Source organism: Tachypleus tridentatus, chromosome 1 (assembly GCF_004210375.1).
Source record: "Tachypleus tridentatus isolate NWPU-2018 chromosome 1, ASM421037v1, whole genome shotgun sequence".
NCBI classification, from domain to species: domain Eukaryota; kingdom Metazoa; phylum Arthropoda; class Merostomata; order Xiphosura; family Limulidae; genus Tachypleus; species Tachypleus tridentatus.
This window is the reverse complement of record NC_134825.1, coordinates 147,190,004-147,208,370: the sequence shown is the minus strand read 5'-3', so window position 1 is coordinate 147,208,370 and position 18,367 is coordinate 147,190,004. Positions and strand designations below refer to the sequence as shown.

Below are 18,367 nucleotides of genomic sequence, written 5' to 3'. Positions count from 1 at the left end.
AAACAAATAAATAGGTTGCATTATGTATGAGGTTATTGCACAGAAAAGATTTTGTGAAGTTACATTACGTTTTTTGTTTGTTTAGAAACTCAAATTAACAAGGGAATGGTAAGTTATTATAAACAATTTCTTCATGTCTTGACTAACGAGCTATCTCAAATCAGAAGTTATTTTCTAGGATGATTTAAATCTTAATATAAATAAACTGTTTCAGATTTTATTGAGGGTTCATGGTACTTATTAAGGATGATTTAAATCTTAATACAAATAAACTGTTTCAGATTTTATTGAGGGTTCATGGTACCTATTAAGAATGATTTAAATCTTAATACAAATAAACTGTTTCAGATTTTATTGAGGGTTCATGGTACTTATTAAGGATGATTTAAATCTTAATACAAATAAACTGTTTCAGATTTTATTGAGGGTTCATGGTACTTATTAAGGATGATAATTCTTGTCTCTTTTGCTCTTCGAACAATTTCTTCCAATGTTGATCATGCTTAATCTGTAACAATTTTTATGAAAAATGACGAAGTCAATTTTAGATGACAAATTGTATTGTATTTAGATGACAAAGCGTATTGAAGTCCATTGAAACTGTGTCTGGAGGTTTGTAATATATGGTCACATGATATTACCATGAATTCAATATTTAGTCATTCTTCACATGAAACGGTGCGACTAAAAACCTGTGAATATTTGACTTGCGAGCTTTCCTCTACTTTAGATATTTGTCTATACTCTTGTTACCGATAGCAAGCGATGTGCTCATTTTTAAGTCAAAGAGTTCTCTTTTATAACCATAACTTTCATTTTACAGACGACTGTAGTTCAGAATTGACTTGGAGTGTGGTTTAGGGATCTTATGACGTCCTCAACTTTCTGTTGGAACTTTTCTGTCTCTTGAAAAATTTAAAGTCTAAATTCTTTTAAATGTCATGTCTATTAATTTACTTGTGTCAAACTTGAATATTTTTCTTTAGAAATACGTGTTTATGATATCCTTCCAGAAGTCAACATGTAGCTGCATTACATTGTCGAAAGGCCTGGAACTCGTTGAGAACCAGACGTAAAGATACTGAACAAAATGACACATAAAGAGCTTGTGACAAAATTGTCCATTAGATGTGAGGAATAAGTTAGAAAGTTGAGTAGAAGAATAGATGGATGGAAGAAAACAGAGGATTGTTACAAACGAAATTCAGTCAAACTGGATTAATGTCACAAGTGAGGTACCTCAGGGCTCAGTCCTAGGACCATTGCTTTCTCGATTTACATTAATGACATAGATGAAAGAATGGTCAATAAATTACTTAAATATTTGCTGATGATGTTAAGGTCTTAGATGTTGCTGGCTGTAAAGAAGATGCTTCTGATTTACAAAATGATTTAGATCATGTAGTGAGTTAGGTAAATAAATGGCAGATGGATTTTAATTATAATAACTGCAGGATAATGCATATGAATTATCATAATTCGAGTTGTATGTCTAATTTAGATCGGAATAACATTAACAGTGTCATGAAAGAAAGGGATCTTGGTGTAATAGTCGATCAGTCTCTCAACTTCTAAAGCCAACCAAACAGTGCATTTTGTTACCGGTAGAGCAACTAGAATTTTAGGTTTTATCAACATAAATATTAAAAATAAACTTATATAACTACATTGTAGAGGTCACTGGTTAGGCCACATTGGGAATATTGTGTTCAGTCTTTGGTTCCTTACTTTAGAAAATACATCAAATTGTTTAAAAGGGCTTAGAAAAGAGTAAGGGTTACCTGAATGATGTCTAGGATGAAAGATTGCCATTTGAGGAGAGGGTGAAATTTCTGAAATTGTTTTCTCTTCAAAAAAAAAGAAAATTACGGAGAATCTCACTGAGGTGTTTATGCTTGTAAAGGGAGTTTATAGTGTTGATTCATCACCTTCTTCGTATTTAACAGTGAGAATAGAAGGACTATGGGACACAAGTAACAATTTTGACTGGTAAAAGTCATCTTCAGCTAAGAGAGTTTAAATATTTTAAGAGGGTGGCTGAACTTTCGAATGGGTTACCTTCAGGTGTTGAAGAAGCAGTAAATTTAAACGAGTTTTAAAACTGGCGTTGAATATTGTTTTAAAGTTAATCTAATTTAGAGTGTGAATGTGTGTGTTTCCTGTAGCAACGCCACATCGGGTTATCTACTGTGTCCACCGAGGGAATCGAACCTCTGATTTTAACATTGTAAATCCGTAGTCTTACCGCTATTCCAACGGGTGACTTAGAACATCAGAAACAAACTAATACATCCCATGTTGTCCCACAACTTTATGTTAAACGAGTCGGTCGTGGCAATAAGTCTTGTTTGTTTTTTGCAATACGTCACCACAAAGAGTGTGCAAATCGTTTCTATAACAAGGAGTTAATATAGCAATATTAACTAAAGAGATGAAAAGAATAAATAATGCTTTACAAATTATTTGAGAGTAGCAACAGTGAATATAGAGACAATATTTTTTGGCATTAAAGTTAGTTATTGGTTTTCGTATTTAATAATATTTTCTTAAAGTTTCCATAAAATATATAGGTTAAAGTAACTGTTTTCAGTGAAATATTTTTGCTTGCAGTAGAGTAAGTTAAGAACAATTTAAATTTGAAAGCCGTTAATTCAAGTTAAAAATTGAAAGTAACAAAATGAGAGCATGAAGGACACAATAAAAGGCTTCATCTATTCTTTAAAGAGAAGATGATGATGGAGCCCCATTAATTAAAATAAATACACATTACATGTTTCTATCAATTATTTTTCTTAGTGCTTTTTTGGCGTAGATATTTTTATGTGCAAAAATATATAATTTTTCGTTATAAAGGAAGAATAATAAAAAGGATATAGTGTACCACCAATACCCATTTCGTTTATACCGTAATTTTATATTACATAATAGTGTTCACTGTATTTAGTTTTATTCCACATTATATAACTGAAGAATATTGACCTTAATGAAAACCAACTAAGTATTAACGACAGTTTAATGCTGTCTAATGACTCTGTGGTACTGTTTGGCATACGTGGGCAAACTTGAGTGCAAACCCTTTGTAGAGAATCCAAGATCTTTCAACTGCACGAGTGGCAAATGTCAGGGAAATGAAGAAGTTAGTTTAATACTCTTGATGAAAGATGTAGGTAGTTAATACTGGTGGTCTGTCTGTTAGGTTAACGGCTGTCTGTCGTCTTTAGATCAAGATTCGTTTTCGAGGCCTACTTCTGTTATATTTATACTAATAAAACAGCGTCTAAAAATTGGTGCCAAGTCAGCATAGTGTTCTTTGAGGTTCTTAAAAAGAAAACCACACTTAGGTTCATGTCATTCGGCTAAAAAAACGAGATTGTTTCCATTAGACCACTAGAAGAAAATATTTTTACATCTATATACATATATACACGAGCATGTTTTAAAATGTCTTTTTCTGTTACTTAATGAACTCATTAGATGAAGATATTTCGAATTTGTTTGTGCACATTGATGGACAATTTCAAAAAGATGCATTGTGTTTTTACTTTGAATTTCGCACAAAGTTACTTGAGGGTTAGCTGCGCTATCCGTCCCTAATTTTGGAGTAATATAATAAAAGGATACTGAAAGAAAGTTAACTAAATAACAACGCCAACCACCAATTCTTAGGCTATTCTCTGCCAACGAATAGTGGGATTGATTGTTACATTATAATGCAGCCACTACTGAAAGGATCAGCATATACGGGGTTAAGGATTTACACGAAGTCTCTTCTTGAGGAAATGAGCTAAACTCAGTATGACTTTTTATTGATGACTCTTTTTATATTCCACATTTCTCTGGGCACATAGATCGGTACAATATCATATTTCTGTTGGTTTTGTTGTACTTGAACATTTTATTAAGAAGAAAACTTAGTTTAAGCAATAAAACGCTACAAACACACATTGCATTCTCTTGTTCGAAAGTTTCCCTGAAAATGTACATAGAATATATAAATAAAATCTACTTAGAAAATCCTCCATAAATCTCTAAGCTGTGTAATTGCTGTTTGTCTGCAAAAAAATACTGAAGCCTCACAGTGCCCTCCAATACATTGGAGAAATAAAACAACCAGAGCATAACATATATCCAAGACAATGTAGTACCGATCTCTCTGTGATAGTGAATCAGGAAGGAGAAAAACTCTTATGAGAGAAAAGCACTATAGCACTGTGATATAAACAATACCAATGAAAACATGGTATAAAATAAGTCTTCTACATTCAACTAACTGATGACGCGCTTAACTAACTTAGCTTAAACATCAGTAAAATGTAGTTTCATTTCATATTGAAACTATCCAGATTTTTGATTAATAGCCAAATGAAAGGAGTTTTCAAAGAAGTGGATAATACTTCTGCCTTTCTAGAAAGATAATTCAAAATAGACCAGATATTTGAGAACCCCTATAGAGATTGAGTAGACACCCAAAAGATTGATATAATTTAATTGATAATAAATATCTGATAGTTCCAAGAGGTTCGAATTTTTTTGCTTAAAACTATACAAGAGTCTGACTGCAAATATTGATTCTGGTTTTAAATTGGTAGAGCAGAAGAAGGACAGTTAGTCAAAACCATTTTGTGCCAACTCTTGTCTACCAAGTAGTGTAACTTGACCATCACTCTTATAGTGTATCAGTGACCCCAAAGAGGCGGAGAGAGTTTTACTGGAACAAGTCGCAAACAATGAACCATTAGGTTGAGAGTCCGAGCCAATAATAAAGAAAAGAATTAGAACTTATGATTAGGTGATTGCATGTGTTACTAGCCATGGCAACGAACAAAAATTACAATACCGTAAAAACTGGTTACAAGCCGACAAGAGAGAGGAACTATGTGAAAACACTATTACCTGTATCACGGGATATAGATTATTTAATAAAATAACAAAATCGTAAATAACCTACTAAGGCAGTGCAATAATGAAAAATAGAGGAAATATAAGATATTCTTATTTCTCGTGATCGTAGAAAAAAGAAAACATATCTTACCCATGATGCCGATGGCGTTCGAAGAACCTTGAATTGGTGTGTGAATTTCGGGCTGCAAGAGATTTATGAACTTCACGAGTTTTTTCTAATGCCTCTCTGTAAGATACTAACGAGTTGGTCCGTGCACTTGATTGTAGAGGCACCACCGATATTAGTATGAACGATGCAGCGAAAAGCAACAGTCCTTTAATACACCATTTCTCTGACTTCGCCATGTCTTTTATAATTACGTGTCCTATGGCAGAGAAATGGTAAAGATGTCTTTGTGATCGCAGGTTAATCTGATATCATCCTACTCACATACGGCATTAAGGGCGATCTGCAGGAAGAAAATTACATGATAATTTAGAGGTCACGTCCTGATAAATGTCTGTATTTAACGCATGATAAGAACCATTATACATATCTGTACGTAGCTCACGAGAAGAGCCACTATATATCTATTTGTAGTTAACACACGAGGACAGTCACTACATATCTGTACTTAACGTACAATGAAAGCCATTATATATCTGTACGTAATTCACGAGTAGAGCCACTATATATTTATTTGTAGTTAACGCACGAAGACAGTCACTACATATCTCTACTTAACATACGTTGAGAGCGACTATATATTATCCTACGACTGTACAGTAACTTAACTGTTTCGACTATTTACATTGGCACTTAAAAACACGAAAGAGCAGTCGTAATGTGTCAGTGATCTATCAGTCAAGAGCAGTTTATAATCGCTCGCGTGAGTTTAGAACTGAATAGATCCTGTTTTTTGTTTGAGTAATCCCATGTTATAACAACTTAATCTAAATTTTCAATCTGTTTACAAAACTGTCAGCGTCAGTCAAATTTTTAGAAGTTTGAAATGTTCAGTGACTAAAAATTAAAATCTAAATAAAAAGTTTGATTTTTTTAAGTAACAAAATAATTGATTTAAATATAGAATATTAGCAAGTAAAAGCGCCTTCTAGGTGACATCTTTTACAAAAGTAAATTTATGAAAATTGTTTTCTGTAGGGTTAGGAAAGTACGTGAATCCAGTTTTGTTGGATTTCCCACAAAACCACACCAAGGTTATTTAAGTTAGCCTTCTGTAAGTTTCAAAGATATAGACTAGGGAGAGGACAGACATACATCACTACCTACTGCCAACTCTTTGGTTACTTTTGCCAGAACATTTATCGAGAAATATTCAGTACTGTTTTAACGTACCAACGGCCCCAAAGTACGAAACGCAGCCTTTTTTTTTTTTGAAGTAATTTGACACAACCACGGAATCAAAGATGCACGCTAACGAATGGGAGTTGCTCGACCTGAAGAATTCACAACAATGTTATCTTATGAAAATTCTTTGTTTGTTTGTTTTTGAATTTCGCACAAAGCTACTCGAGGGCTATCTGTGCTAGCCGTCCCTAATTTAGCGGTGTAAGACTAGAGAGAAGACAGCTAGTCATCACTACCCACCGCCAACTCTTGGGCTACTCTTTTACCAACGAATAGTGGGATTGACCGGACATTATAACGCCCCCACGGCTGAAAGGGCGAGCATGTTTGGCGCGACCGGGATGCGAACCCGCGACCCTCGGATTACGAGTTGCACGCCTTAACACGCTTGGCCATGCCAGGCCTCTTATGAAAATACCTATGAATAGTTCAGTATACATTTTCAGTAATCTAATATTATGAGAAAGTTTTTTGTAATGAGGTCGCATAGTAAAGTTTCAGTTAAACCAAGAAGAATTATTTTTAACATTATCTGAAAGTTATTTTTATAATTGTTGATTGCAAGATAGGCTGTTTTAAAACATATAAAATGATCTATAGTCTTCTACTACTATACTGAGACTAAAACAGTTGTACATACTACGTAATACAACCAAGAGATAATAGTAATGTAACATCGTAGCTATGTATATCAAAGCAACATTAAAGTTCAAACATAAAATATAAAAGAACATTACCCTTCAGTCACCTTCCCCCCCATTTGTGGCTCAGTGATAAATATGATGAGTTATAACACAAAAACTTTTCAATACCAGCTATGAGCAAAGCACACATAATCCATCATGCAGCTTTGTAACTAACAACAAACGTACAGTTGATGTTTGTACAAATAAGGCATCTGGTAATCGGACGTGTGATCTATAATGTAAATGATTTCTTATGAAGAGCAAATGTAGATTTGATACATGTAAGTTTACATTTTCATAGCTTATAACGTTTCATCTCAATGTGAAGTATGGTCACCATATATAGTAGCATAGACACCCTGGCACCAACAATGTTCTATGCTAAATATCAGAGCAATGAAAATAGCCTGAAGTACACCATGACTCCTCTTATATAGCTGTTTTTGAAATGCTATTAGTTTGTAATTATTATGTCCAGTTAGATCCATTCTTTACACAGTATCCTACATATGTGAGCTTGAAGAACATTCCATTGGCCAATACTTTATTTTTCAAATTATATATTGTCCAGTTTAACACAGTGGAGGCATGCATTGTTCTCTATTAGACTAAAGTCAAGGTCAATCTTATATTAGTTATTACTTTGAAACGATAGAGAGTTTACATTACCTAATTGACATTTTCCAGCATAAGCTGAAACAAGATCGTGTAAGTTGGTTTGTTTTGTATGTTCGTACAGAGCTAAAGAAGGGCTCCCTAAACTAATTACCTGCAATTTTGAACTGATATATTTGAGGGAAAGCAGCCAGCAAAGGCACTCAGCAACATACTAATTAAACATAGTGTTAATCTTATAACACATATACGACCCCAAGGTTTAGATTGCGATTTTTTTATGGAGGGGCAATGGGACACGACTCATGAATCCTTGGATCGTCATCCCGTGTGCTGTAGTTTAAGTTATGTCCGACTCAATTATTTGCGTGACTAGTCATCATTTTTTTTCAGGTCACATTTGCATAAACACGAATTGAGGGGAATAGCATTGATCTTATGACTGTAGTTTTGTTTGTCGTACATATAATATCATAAATTCCAATTATGCTCTAATTATTCCATACAGTTTATTAACATGTCTGACTACGTAAAACTTACTAATGCTTGGAAACTCGTGAGCTCAGACAGAACGTCTTCAACTAGTAAAAATTCAGCACATTATCTTTAAAAAAAGGATTTTTAGAGAGAAGAAATTAAAGTTAAGCAATTAAATTTGATTTTTACATTGGCATGCGTGTGTTCTTACATCCACCTCGGGCTCTCTGCTGAGTTCATAGAGGGGACTCGAACCGCTGATTTTAGGATTATAAATCCGTATACTTACCGCTGTATCACGGGGAACTTTACATTTACATTCGGATACTTAGCTTGATTTTCATTTTTAGCGATGTATTTTTAACAAAAAGAAATTGTTTTCAAAGCTCGTTTAGTATATATAATCAGTTTCTGTGTTTGTATTAAATAATAAATATTGAGAAAAATTCCGCATTCTAAGGTCACTTAATTGACGGCTTTGATTGGGCAAAATTTGACGTGTCTATGACATCATTTTTTTTTGTTTCGAGATAACTAATCGAAATATATTGTAACAAATAATAATAAATACGGAATTAATTCGAATCTCAAGGTTTGCATGGTTGAAAGAAGTTCGTTATTATTACGATATTTTTATTATTTCAAGGCTCAATTTATTTCAAGCTGACTGAAATTTTTGTTTGTTCGTTTAGAATTTAGCACAAAGTTACACAATGGGCTATCTGTGCTCTGCCCACCACGGCTATCGAAACCCAGTTTTCGTGGTGTGAGTCTACTGTGCTACTGGGGGGCCTGACTGAACTGTAAGCGACTAAAAATAGTCTAGAAAAGAAAAAAATTTGAACTGGCTTATTCATATTTTTAATCTAATAAAAAATGTAAGCGTTCACTGACATCCTTTTTTCATCAGATCAACATTATAATTATAAGTATTTTTTGTTTGTAAAGATTTGAAATTACACTTATAGACGTTTTAATAATTATGTATTTTAAAAGAAAAACATTTTTTCGAATTACGAAATCTCGAATTTCAGAAAATATTAATACTTTCCCAATTACATCTTCATACGTTCAAACTGAAGATAATAAAATAGGTTTGTTTGTTGCTAAGAGCAAAGGAACACAATAGGCTGTCTGTGTTCTGCCTACTGCGAATATGCAAACACAATTTTTATCGTTAAAAGCTCCTTTGGCTTACAGCTAAGCCACGATATGGTTTAATGTAAGAGATGGAAAGCTTCTGCAGTCAAACATCCGAACTTCACCTGCTTGTAATGTATGTTAACATAAATATAAATATCTAAACATAAAGTACTGTAGTCACATGTAATACTGTTAAGCACTGGATGCTGTATATTTCTTTCATGATGTTTATAATAGCTTTGCTTATCTAACAACAATATACGTACCATGCTATAAGATTGTTAAACTTACAACACTTGATTAGGTGATATTCAACATATGCTAGTTATAGCTATGTTCTACCGAAATGAAGGAAACACATCTTTGGGAAGAGTTGAAAAAATTATACATGAATACACCGTTATCTGAGTGGACATGTAACGCTAAAAGTCGAGTTTCAATACCCACAGAGGACTTATTTATAATACGAATAAGCCTATTGCGTAGCTTGGTGTTTTACAACAAACAAACAAATAGAGATGGTTGTTAGAATGCATAGTTGTTTCGTTACATCTTGCACTAGCTGGGTATCTTTTAAAAACTGACATTCGATTTCGTTTTTAGATTTTATCGTCTGGTTTGTTTAGGCGGTCGCTATAAGTTTAGTTGTTATTTCCATATGTTTGTGTGACGTTGTTAGCTGGTTGTGAGTGATCGAGTATTTGATTGATGTACAAACCGCCAGAGTTGGTCAGAAACTGAAAAATGGAATAACATAGAAATTTATAACAAGTATTTACACAGATAAATATTGAACACAACAACGGGTTTTTTCGTATGAACCTATTAACGATGGGGAGTCCATGGAAGCTTTGTGCGTCAACGTCTTAACCTACTAAACGTTATGGAGGATCTCCATGAAAGTTTTGAAAGTCAGCATCTTAACCTACTAAACGCTGAGGGGGATTTCCATGGAAGCTTTGTACATCAACATCTTAACCTATTAAACGACAGTGGGGATCTCCATGTAAGATTTGTTCGTCAACATCTTAATCTGCTAAACGCCAAGGGGGGATATCTATGGAAGCTTTGTATGTCAACGTCTTAACCTATTAAACGATATTAGAGAGCTTGAAATTTCACGAATTGAGAAGTAAGACAGAATCCAGCAAAACTTCGTCCTGAGATACATCAGATATAAGTCCGGCAGGGCCAGGTGGGTTAAGACACTTGACTCGTAATATGAGGGTCGAGGTTTGAATCCCCGTTATACCAAACATGCTCGTCCTTTTAGTCATGGAGCATTATAATGTGACGGTCAATCTCACTAGTCGTTAGTAAAAGAGTAGCCCAAGAATTGGCGGTGGGTGATGATGACTAGCTGTCTTCCCTCTAGTCTTACACTGCTAAATTATGAACGGCTAGTGCAGATAGCCCTGGTGTAGCTTTGCACAAAATTCGAAAACAAACAAACAAACAAACAAACAAACATCAGATGTAAGGATTATGGTACTATCAGGGTAGGGACATTGTCATCAATAATTATACCCTTTTCACAAATGTAACTCTTCAAGATAAACTGACCCATAAAATTACGTACTTTCCATTTCAGGGTACTTCTGTTTCACAGATTGTAATAAACGAAAACTTATCAAATAAACTGATTTATTGATTTTAGCCAGCGACAGCAACTGTAAAATATATTCTTATTTTATCAGTTTCTCCATTTGACTGAAGAAAAACCCAACTACAAAAGTATCTCAGTTTCGTTTTTAAGTGTAATTGATTTATTTCATAACCACATTTCAACATTCTACAGTAATGACATTAAACTAAATCAACTTAACTGAAGAATCAAAATGCTATGTATGAATGTATTAAGAAGTAAAATCAAACCTTCTAAACGTAAATATCAAAAAACAACCTTGTATTCCATTTATAGAAATATCAATACATTGAACTTTCTAAAGCTGTCGAAAGAAATCATTTAACTTTTCTCATAACTTTGCCTTACCTAGTTTTTATTGTGTTTCTCTAGTTTAGTGTTTTTTTTAATGTAAAACAGTAGAACCTTACTTCTAAATATTTATGTTGAGGAGAAAAAAAATCTGTTTTTTTTTTGTTCTCTCAGTTTTATGCCAACAATTATCATCTTACAGTATTCTGTTCGTTTCATCAATTTTGTTCACGGCTGTTCCTAATTTTGAACTGGTAGATTAGACGGAGAGCAGTTGGTCAGCAGCACCGAGAAACAACGCCTGATTTACACCTGTTTGCCCGATAGGTGGCGTTTGATACTCATTTTATAGCTCGCTCGTGGCCTTAAAGTGGTTTTAGGGGAAAAAGACGGATACTATGAACTTTCGGATCCAAAGTTCGAGCACCCTAATCCTAGGTCTAGTTCTAACCTTTAGTTATGAGAAAATGAGTATTTGCGACATTAATCATTAATACCTCTAACTGTACTCTAAAAACTAACTAAGAAAAGATTATATAACACTATATAAAGCTTACATAATTTTGTCATTCTATGTTTTTCATCTTCAACTGAGCTGTCTTGTGTTTGTTTTAGAGTAAACCGTCATTGAGCTATCTGCTGTGCTCATGGCGTAGAATCGAACTCCAAATTTTAACATTGTAAATTCCCAAGTTTAGAGAAATATGCCACATTTGTTTGGTTGTTGTTAAGCACAAAACTTTACAAAGGACCAACTGTTCTCAGCCGATCACGAGATTCGAAACCCGAATTTTAGAGCCGTAATCCTGTACACTTATCGTTGAGACACTAGAAATGAAGGCATACTAAGAGTTTGTTTTGGAATTTCGCACAAAGCTACTCGAGGGCTATCTGCTCTAGCCGTCCTTAATTTAACAATGTAAGACCAGAGGGTAGGAAGCTAGTCATCACCACCCACTGCCAACTCTTGGGCTACTCTTTTACCGACGAATAGTGGGATTGACTGTCACATTATAACGCCCCTACGGCTGAAAGGGCGAGCATGTTTGGTGCGACGGGGATTCGAACCCGCGACCCTCAGATTACGAGTCGAACGCCTTAACCCACCTGGTCATGCCGGTCCCATACTAAGAGAAAAACCGTCGTAAAAAAAGGTCTCGACTTGCAAAGCTCAATACTAAAGTACATTTTTGTTTTTTACATATAAGAAACTCAAAATTTTTATAATACTCTCATTATTTCTTGCTGTAATAAAAACTATCTTTTGTCTGATTTACTTTTGAATTTCTGACTATCTAACGCTGTCTCTAAATTTTAATTGCTGATCAATGTCAGTCAATCATTGACACCCTAACATACACCACGCTAAGGGTTAACTCATTTTATAACACTCTAACATTTTAGAGCGGGAATACTTTTTTGATATTACATGAATTTCAACCTAATTTGTTAGATCAGAAATCCAGAATCTTAACCTTAGGACTAACCTGCGATCAGTTTAAGCGTAAGAACTTTCTTAAAGATTTCGATCGTAGGACAATTTTTGATTCAAATTGTATCCCCCTCTTTTAATATAATATCTGTCTTTGTTTAAAATTGTTTGATCACTTTGATTCAAATGCAATTAGCTGACTCCAGTTATCAGTAATGGCATAAAAATGAAGTTATCATGAAGGAATTAATACAATTATACTCTGTATCGGAGTTTAAATGTGTTTAGGGACTAATGTGTTTACAAAGGAAACACAGTATATGTGTGTTCCCAAGGCCCTCATTATAAACATTGCATTTATAAGTTACAACGCACAGCTATATGGTTATTCAAAATAGATTAAAGCTTCTCTTCAATTAACTCATGAAACGTTCATGCGCTCGATTTATTACAAAAACATGTATTATTTGTTGTTGCAACCTAAATATACAGATCAAATGATCGATAGAATTTCAGGTGAATAAACAGATCAAATTTCTATTTTTTACAGATGTGCTTTTCACTCAACAACACATCTAAACTGATGACAGTTCAAAATTAGTGTTTAGACATACCGATATCACTCGCTTGTTTATAGAAGTAAACAAGCTCCTAGAGAACTAATTCATCATTTCTGCAGTTGGTTTAAGTGACTGCAGTTGGTGGTCCTTCTTTTTGTTCAACTATCTGTTTCGTTCTTTGTTTCTTTTCACTGTATTGTGACAGTTTCTGTCTTTTACAACCAGCACCACACAAACTAGCAAGTAGAGGTGACAGCTTGCTCTTAGAAAGACGTTTAACCTTTTTATTCAATTGAAGCAAAATATTAAAAAAAAAACTAAATAGGGTATAGTGTAAAAAACAGTTTGAAATATGTGCAAATATCTTAGGTGCTAAAAGAACTATTATTATTATCAAAAATCCAGAAAGCTGGATAAACGAACAGAAATCGCTTCTGAGAAAAAAACAGTAGAGGGAGATAGTTGCATTGTTAATTATGACTGAAGTAGTACAGTTTATTATCCTGACTAGTGATTAATTTAGTTAAAATGTGATGTTTGTAAGACCTTGGATTTGCACAATTCGGTGAACATTTCATCCAAGAATTTTTGCAATGTATATTTTGTAAATATTTAAAAAATAACCTGAGCAAAACTGAACATCATTATTTTGTTTCACAATACTCTTTCCATAAAAAACAAACACTGCATAAGTTTTGTGCTTTGATATTACACAATACTTTAGGTAAAACAAAAACACGTTTTCCATGTAGTTTATGTTATAAACCGGTGAAATATTATTACACTCCCCTCAGTTTCCATTGTTTCTTACTGTATAGCCTGATGCATATATTTACGTATATATATATATACATACATATTGTTATATACAACAGGTTTATACAACAGCATCATGAATCACTGTATTGCTAAGTGGATTCAAGCAATGTTACATACCTACGAGACATATTATAGTCACTAGATCTGAATTTCTGCTGCAACATATTGTTCGTCAAATGTTAAGTTACACAGGGTGTTCGGAAAGTCACTGTGCAGTTTTGTAATCATATTTTATTATATTTCAGATTTTGATACCAGTATGGTTTTAACAACTGAAGAACGAGTATGACTCGTCGAACACGTATTTCGAGAAGGTGGTGGATAAATTGTTTATCATTGTCATTCATAGTTACTTCCTGTGTTCTATATTGAAACATGTCTGTTAATAAATATATAAGTGCACAGTGACTTTCCGAACACCCTGTACTATAACTTTTCGGTACGAGTTAGTCTAATGATATTTGAACCACATTACAACATCCCTAGAGGTTTGTCTGTTTCGCTATTATTTACGATCCATGAAAAATGAGAAACATAATTATTTATTCATTCAGCATATATATATATATGTGAAGATTGTTATTCAATTCATTATATCACACTACTTTGCCCTTCCCCCTGGAGAACCTTGCTTCTCCCTGAAAAACGTTTTGAGAACGTCCATCACTTATTATTTATCCTTTGCCTTATGTCTCGATTATACTATAAAAGATGGTTTAGTATCCATTCATAGATAAGATTTCAGAAATGCATAACCATCAGAAAACAACTGTTTACGATGTGAAATTAAATGTTGTGGATCTGTTGTATAAGAATACCAGTGAGACAATTCAAGGTGGTGTTCTTCGGAAATTTTATTAATTTACAGCATACACCCACAATGTCAATCACAAAGGTTTAGACAATAAAATATAAGCTTTCAATCTCAAAATTTACCAAAATTCACCCGTCAAAATCTACGGCCATAATAATATATGTATTCGTTTTATTCATATAAATCTTTGTATCTAAGAACGACTGACATGAGTATCAACATTTTTATTGATAAGGAGAGAACAACGTTTCGACCTTCCTAGGTCATCGTCAGGTTAAGAAAGCTGAAAATTACCTAAGATGGTCAAAACATCGTTTTCTCCTTATCAATAAAATGGTCAATACCCAGGTCAGTCGTTTTGTAGGTTTCTCATCATCAAGCATCATCACAGACGAAAGAAATCCAACCACAGTAAACATTTTTACCCAAACTTAGCTCTGACGTGCAAGATTAGAATCTATTAGACGTATTTTATAGCATATTTACAGTGTTGAAAAGGTTAAAAAGTTTGAAAATAAAATCAATAGTTATTGCACACACGTTGTGCAGCAGCTTTCTCTATTCATCAAAATAACGGCACAATATTCAGTTGAAAAACTTGGTTTTCTTGTACGGTTTATTATCAGAATACTCAGACTGTTACTAAATTATATGTCAATCAGTTTCCAGCAAGGGTCAGATTTTGACAGGAAATATTTGTTGCTGCGTACTTAACTTACAGGCCTGGCGTGGTCAGATGGTTAAGGCGCTCGACTCATAATCTGAGGGTAGCAGCTTCGAATCCCCGTCATCCCCCAAACATGCTTGCCTTTCCAGCTGTGGGGGCATTATAAAGTGAGAGTCAATCCCACTATTCGTTGGTAAAAGCCAAGAGTTGGTGGGAGCGGTGATGACTAGGTGCCTTTCTTCTGCTCAATTAGAGAGGGCTGGTGCAAATAGCCCTAGTGTAGCCTTGCGAAGAATTTAATAAACAGATAAGAAATATCAAAAACTTTGACAACGAGGCCGTCATTTGTCATATTTGGGTAGCGCTTCAAACATGCTCATCAATTTTGGTTTGGGTTATTTTGAATTTCGCTCAAAGCTATACGACAGCTATCTACGCTAGCCTTCCGTAGTTTAGCAGTGCAAGACCTAGAGGGAAGGCAGCTAGTTATCACCACTTACCACCAACTCTTGGGGTTACTCTTTTACCAACGAATAGTGGGATTGACCGAAACTTATAACGCTCCCACGGCTGAAAGGGTGAGTATGTTTGGTGTAACGGGGATTCAATCCCGCGTCCCTCAGATTACGAGTTGAGTGCCTTAACTACCTGGTCATGCCGGGCCAGCCAACAATCAGGTGACGTCATTTCATAATGATGTTAAAATTAAGTCATATACATTTGTGTCTGTGTCTCTTGTTATTGTAGAGTATTTAATAATTTTTACATGTAAAATATTTTACTTTCCAGTTTCTACATCTTTATGTTTCTGAATTATTTGCTTATCAACGAGCTGCTATATTTTATACTAAACAAAGTTGTGTGTTGGTGAATTTATTTGTTTTGTCCATCTTTGAGACAAGATGGTGCAAATTTGGGTGTTTTTATCTATATTGAGTATCTTTCAACCAAGGTTATCCAGGCATGATGGAGCTCAGGTAGTATTCATAGCCACTAAACCGAATCCTTTACAAGATTTTGTTCCCCTGGACTCTCTTGGAATCTCAGGGATACCATGTTTCAAACTGTGTTCGACTTCACTTTTAAGCCAGTGGAATTAAACTTGAGACATACTCTCAATTAGCACGACTGGGTATCCTAACAGAGTTAATTCTGGGATATCGAACCGTCTCCCTTGGAGTAGTTATAAAAGTAATTAGGAATAAGTGAGGAGTAATAGGGTACACTGGGACTTCTGTGATTCATAAGGGGCCTTTAAACCCCGCAACAGAGCGCGAGCATTTAGGACTAACAGTGTATAACTGCTCATGTACCACTCAAAACAGTCTTGAAATACTGTTTATGAAAAGCAACGACATTAAAGTCTAAACATAATAAATTTATGTTCTGATCAAACTTCTTGATTGTAAAATTATTTCTTAAATCAATTAGGACTAGCTTAAATATAATCAGCTGATAGTCCTATGTATAATATTATTTACAGTAAACTAAAATACAGTCAACTGGACTAAAGCATTTCCCTCAGTTTCATTTCTTCCTCTTAGAATGTGTTAACTTATTTTAACCTGAATATTCGTAAGGACTTATGATAACTACTGATTTTAGTAACACTTATTTAACGAATAACATGTTTAGAAGAAAATCAAATCTGCGAGTTCTCGCAATATCTGTTTTGCATATGGATATTATCAAGTGACAGAAAATACTGAAATACAATGACTTATACCTAGGATATATAATGACTATATCATGAAGTATTCCATTTCCATAAAAGTAGTTATGTGAAGTTTAATAATACTGAAATAATTTGTATCATCATTCTCGTTATATCTCTGAATTTGATATCATTTTCCGTTTTTTCAAACCACGGATAAGTCGATCATTTAACTTATAAGAAATTATTATGAAACTACCATGTAAGTTAACTGATAGGATAATGTGTGGAAAGTCTGAATTAGAAAAACAAAAAAATCCAATTTGATGAAGTATTTTTTATAACTCGTTTCTAAAGCGTTCTGTGGAGGTAGTAATGCATATTGCAGGAACATGAAATGAATCATAAAGAGCATTCAACACAGTATCACTGATTCTGACAAGTGAAATGCCTTTTAAAACCCTAACAATATAATTCACTGTAACGTTTAAAATTATAAGTAGAATAATTAGAATCTGTAATCGTTAAAACTTCTAGTTACTGTCTTTATTTTCTTCTAAACTGACCTACGTTTTTAAATTTATTCATCTACAAAATATAATATCATTGAAATATCAGTTATATTTGTTTATTTTTCTGTAAAGAAGGCTTAACTAAAGTATACATAATAATTCTGTACTCCATATTAAGATAAACCATTCGTATACGTGTGATACTTTTCGTTTTCAGGTTTCTTTAGAATATTTTGGCTAATATACCTCGTATTGTAATATAGGGAAAAACTGCACTCTGTAATACAAAGCAATTGATCTGTACACTTAATCTGTTATTGAGAGAAAAAAAATGGGTGCTATTTGGCAAAAGAAACCAAGGTAGAAAAATAAAAACTTTAATCAGCATACTGAACTATATAAAAGAAAGTTCTTACCTTTCCTTCCTTAACTATTGAAATGAATTCATTATTAGTATTTTACTGAATAGAAACATTTAAAACTATGTTTCAACGGATAGGAGTCAATTTCACAAAGAAGCTCTACTGACTCTGTATCGACTCTTTAACGTTTTAACTTATTATGGCAGTTAAGGATCCTCTTTTATCCACTAGAATTGAACGGAAAGGAAGCGTTAAACACGCTTATAGCACACTGTCATCACGAAGGTCGTGGCGGGGTAAATCAAGTGACCTCCAGAACCCACGAGGAACACGTGGCTGTTGTCTACACGCACTCTTGTCTCATTCACTGAGTGAACACGCGACGAGAGACAGGTGTACAAGAAAAATCACAAACTCTTTTAAGTGCTTTTACGTTT

At 34.0% G+C, this 18,367-nt stretch overlaps 1 protein-coding gene across 2 annotated transcripts in view; it reads right to left on the bottom strand.

Annotated features, from left to right (window-relative positions):
* The window catches only part of LOC143226362 (epidermal growth factor-like protein 7), a 67,236-nt gene extending 49,113 nt beyond the window's left edge, over window positions 1-18,123 (bottom strand). For both annotated transcript variants that reach the window (XM_076457242.1, XM_076457251.1), the window contains exons 1-2: window positions 17,985-18,123; window positions 5,033-5,351 (exon numbers count right to left, since the gene is read on the bottom strand). In XM_076457242.1, coding sequence (XP_076313357.1) covers window positions 5,033-5,247 — 215 coding nt within the window. In that variant the 5' untranslated portion in view covers window positions 5,248-5,351; window positions 17,985-18,123. The remainder of the gene's footprint in view (window positions 1-5,032; window positions 5,352-17,984) is intronic.
* Between the last annotated feature and the right edge of the window lie 244 nt (window positions 18,124-18,367).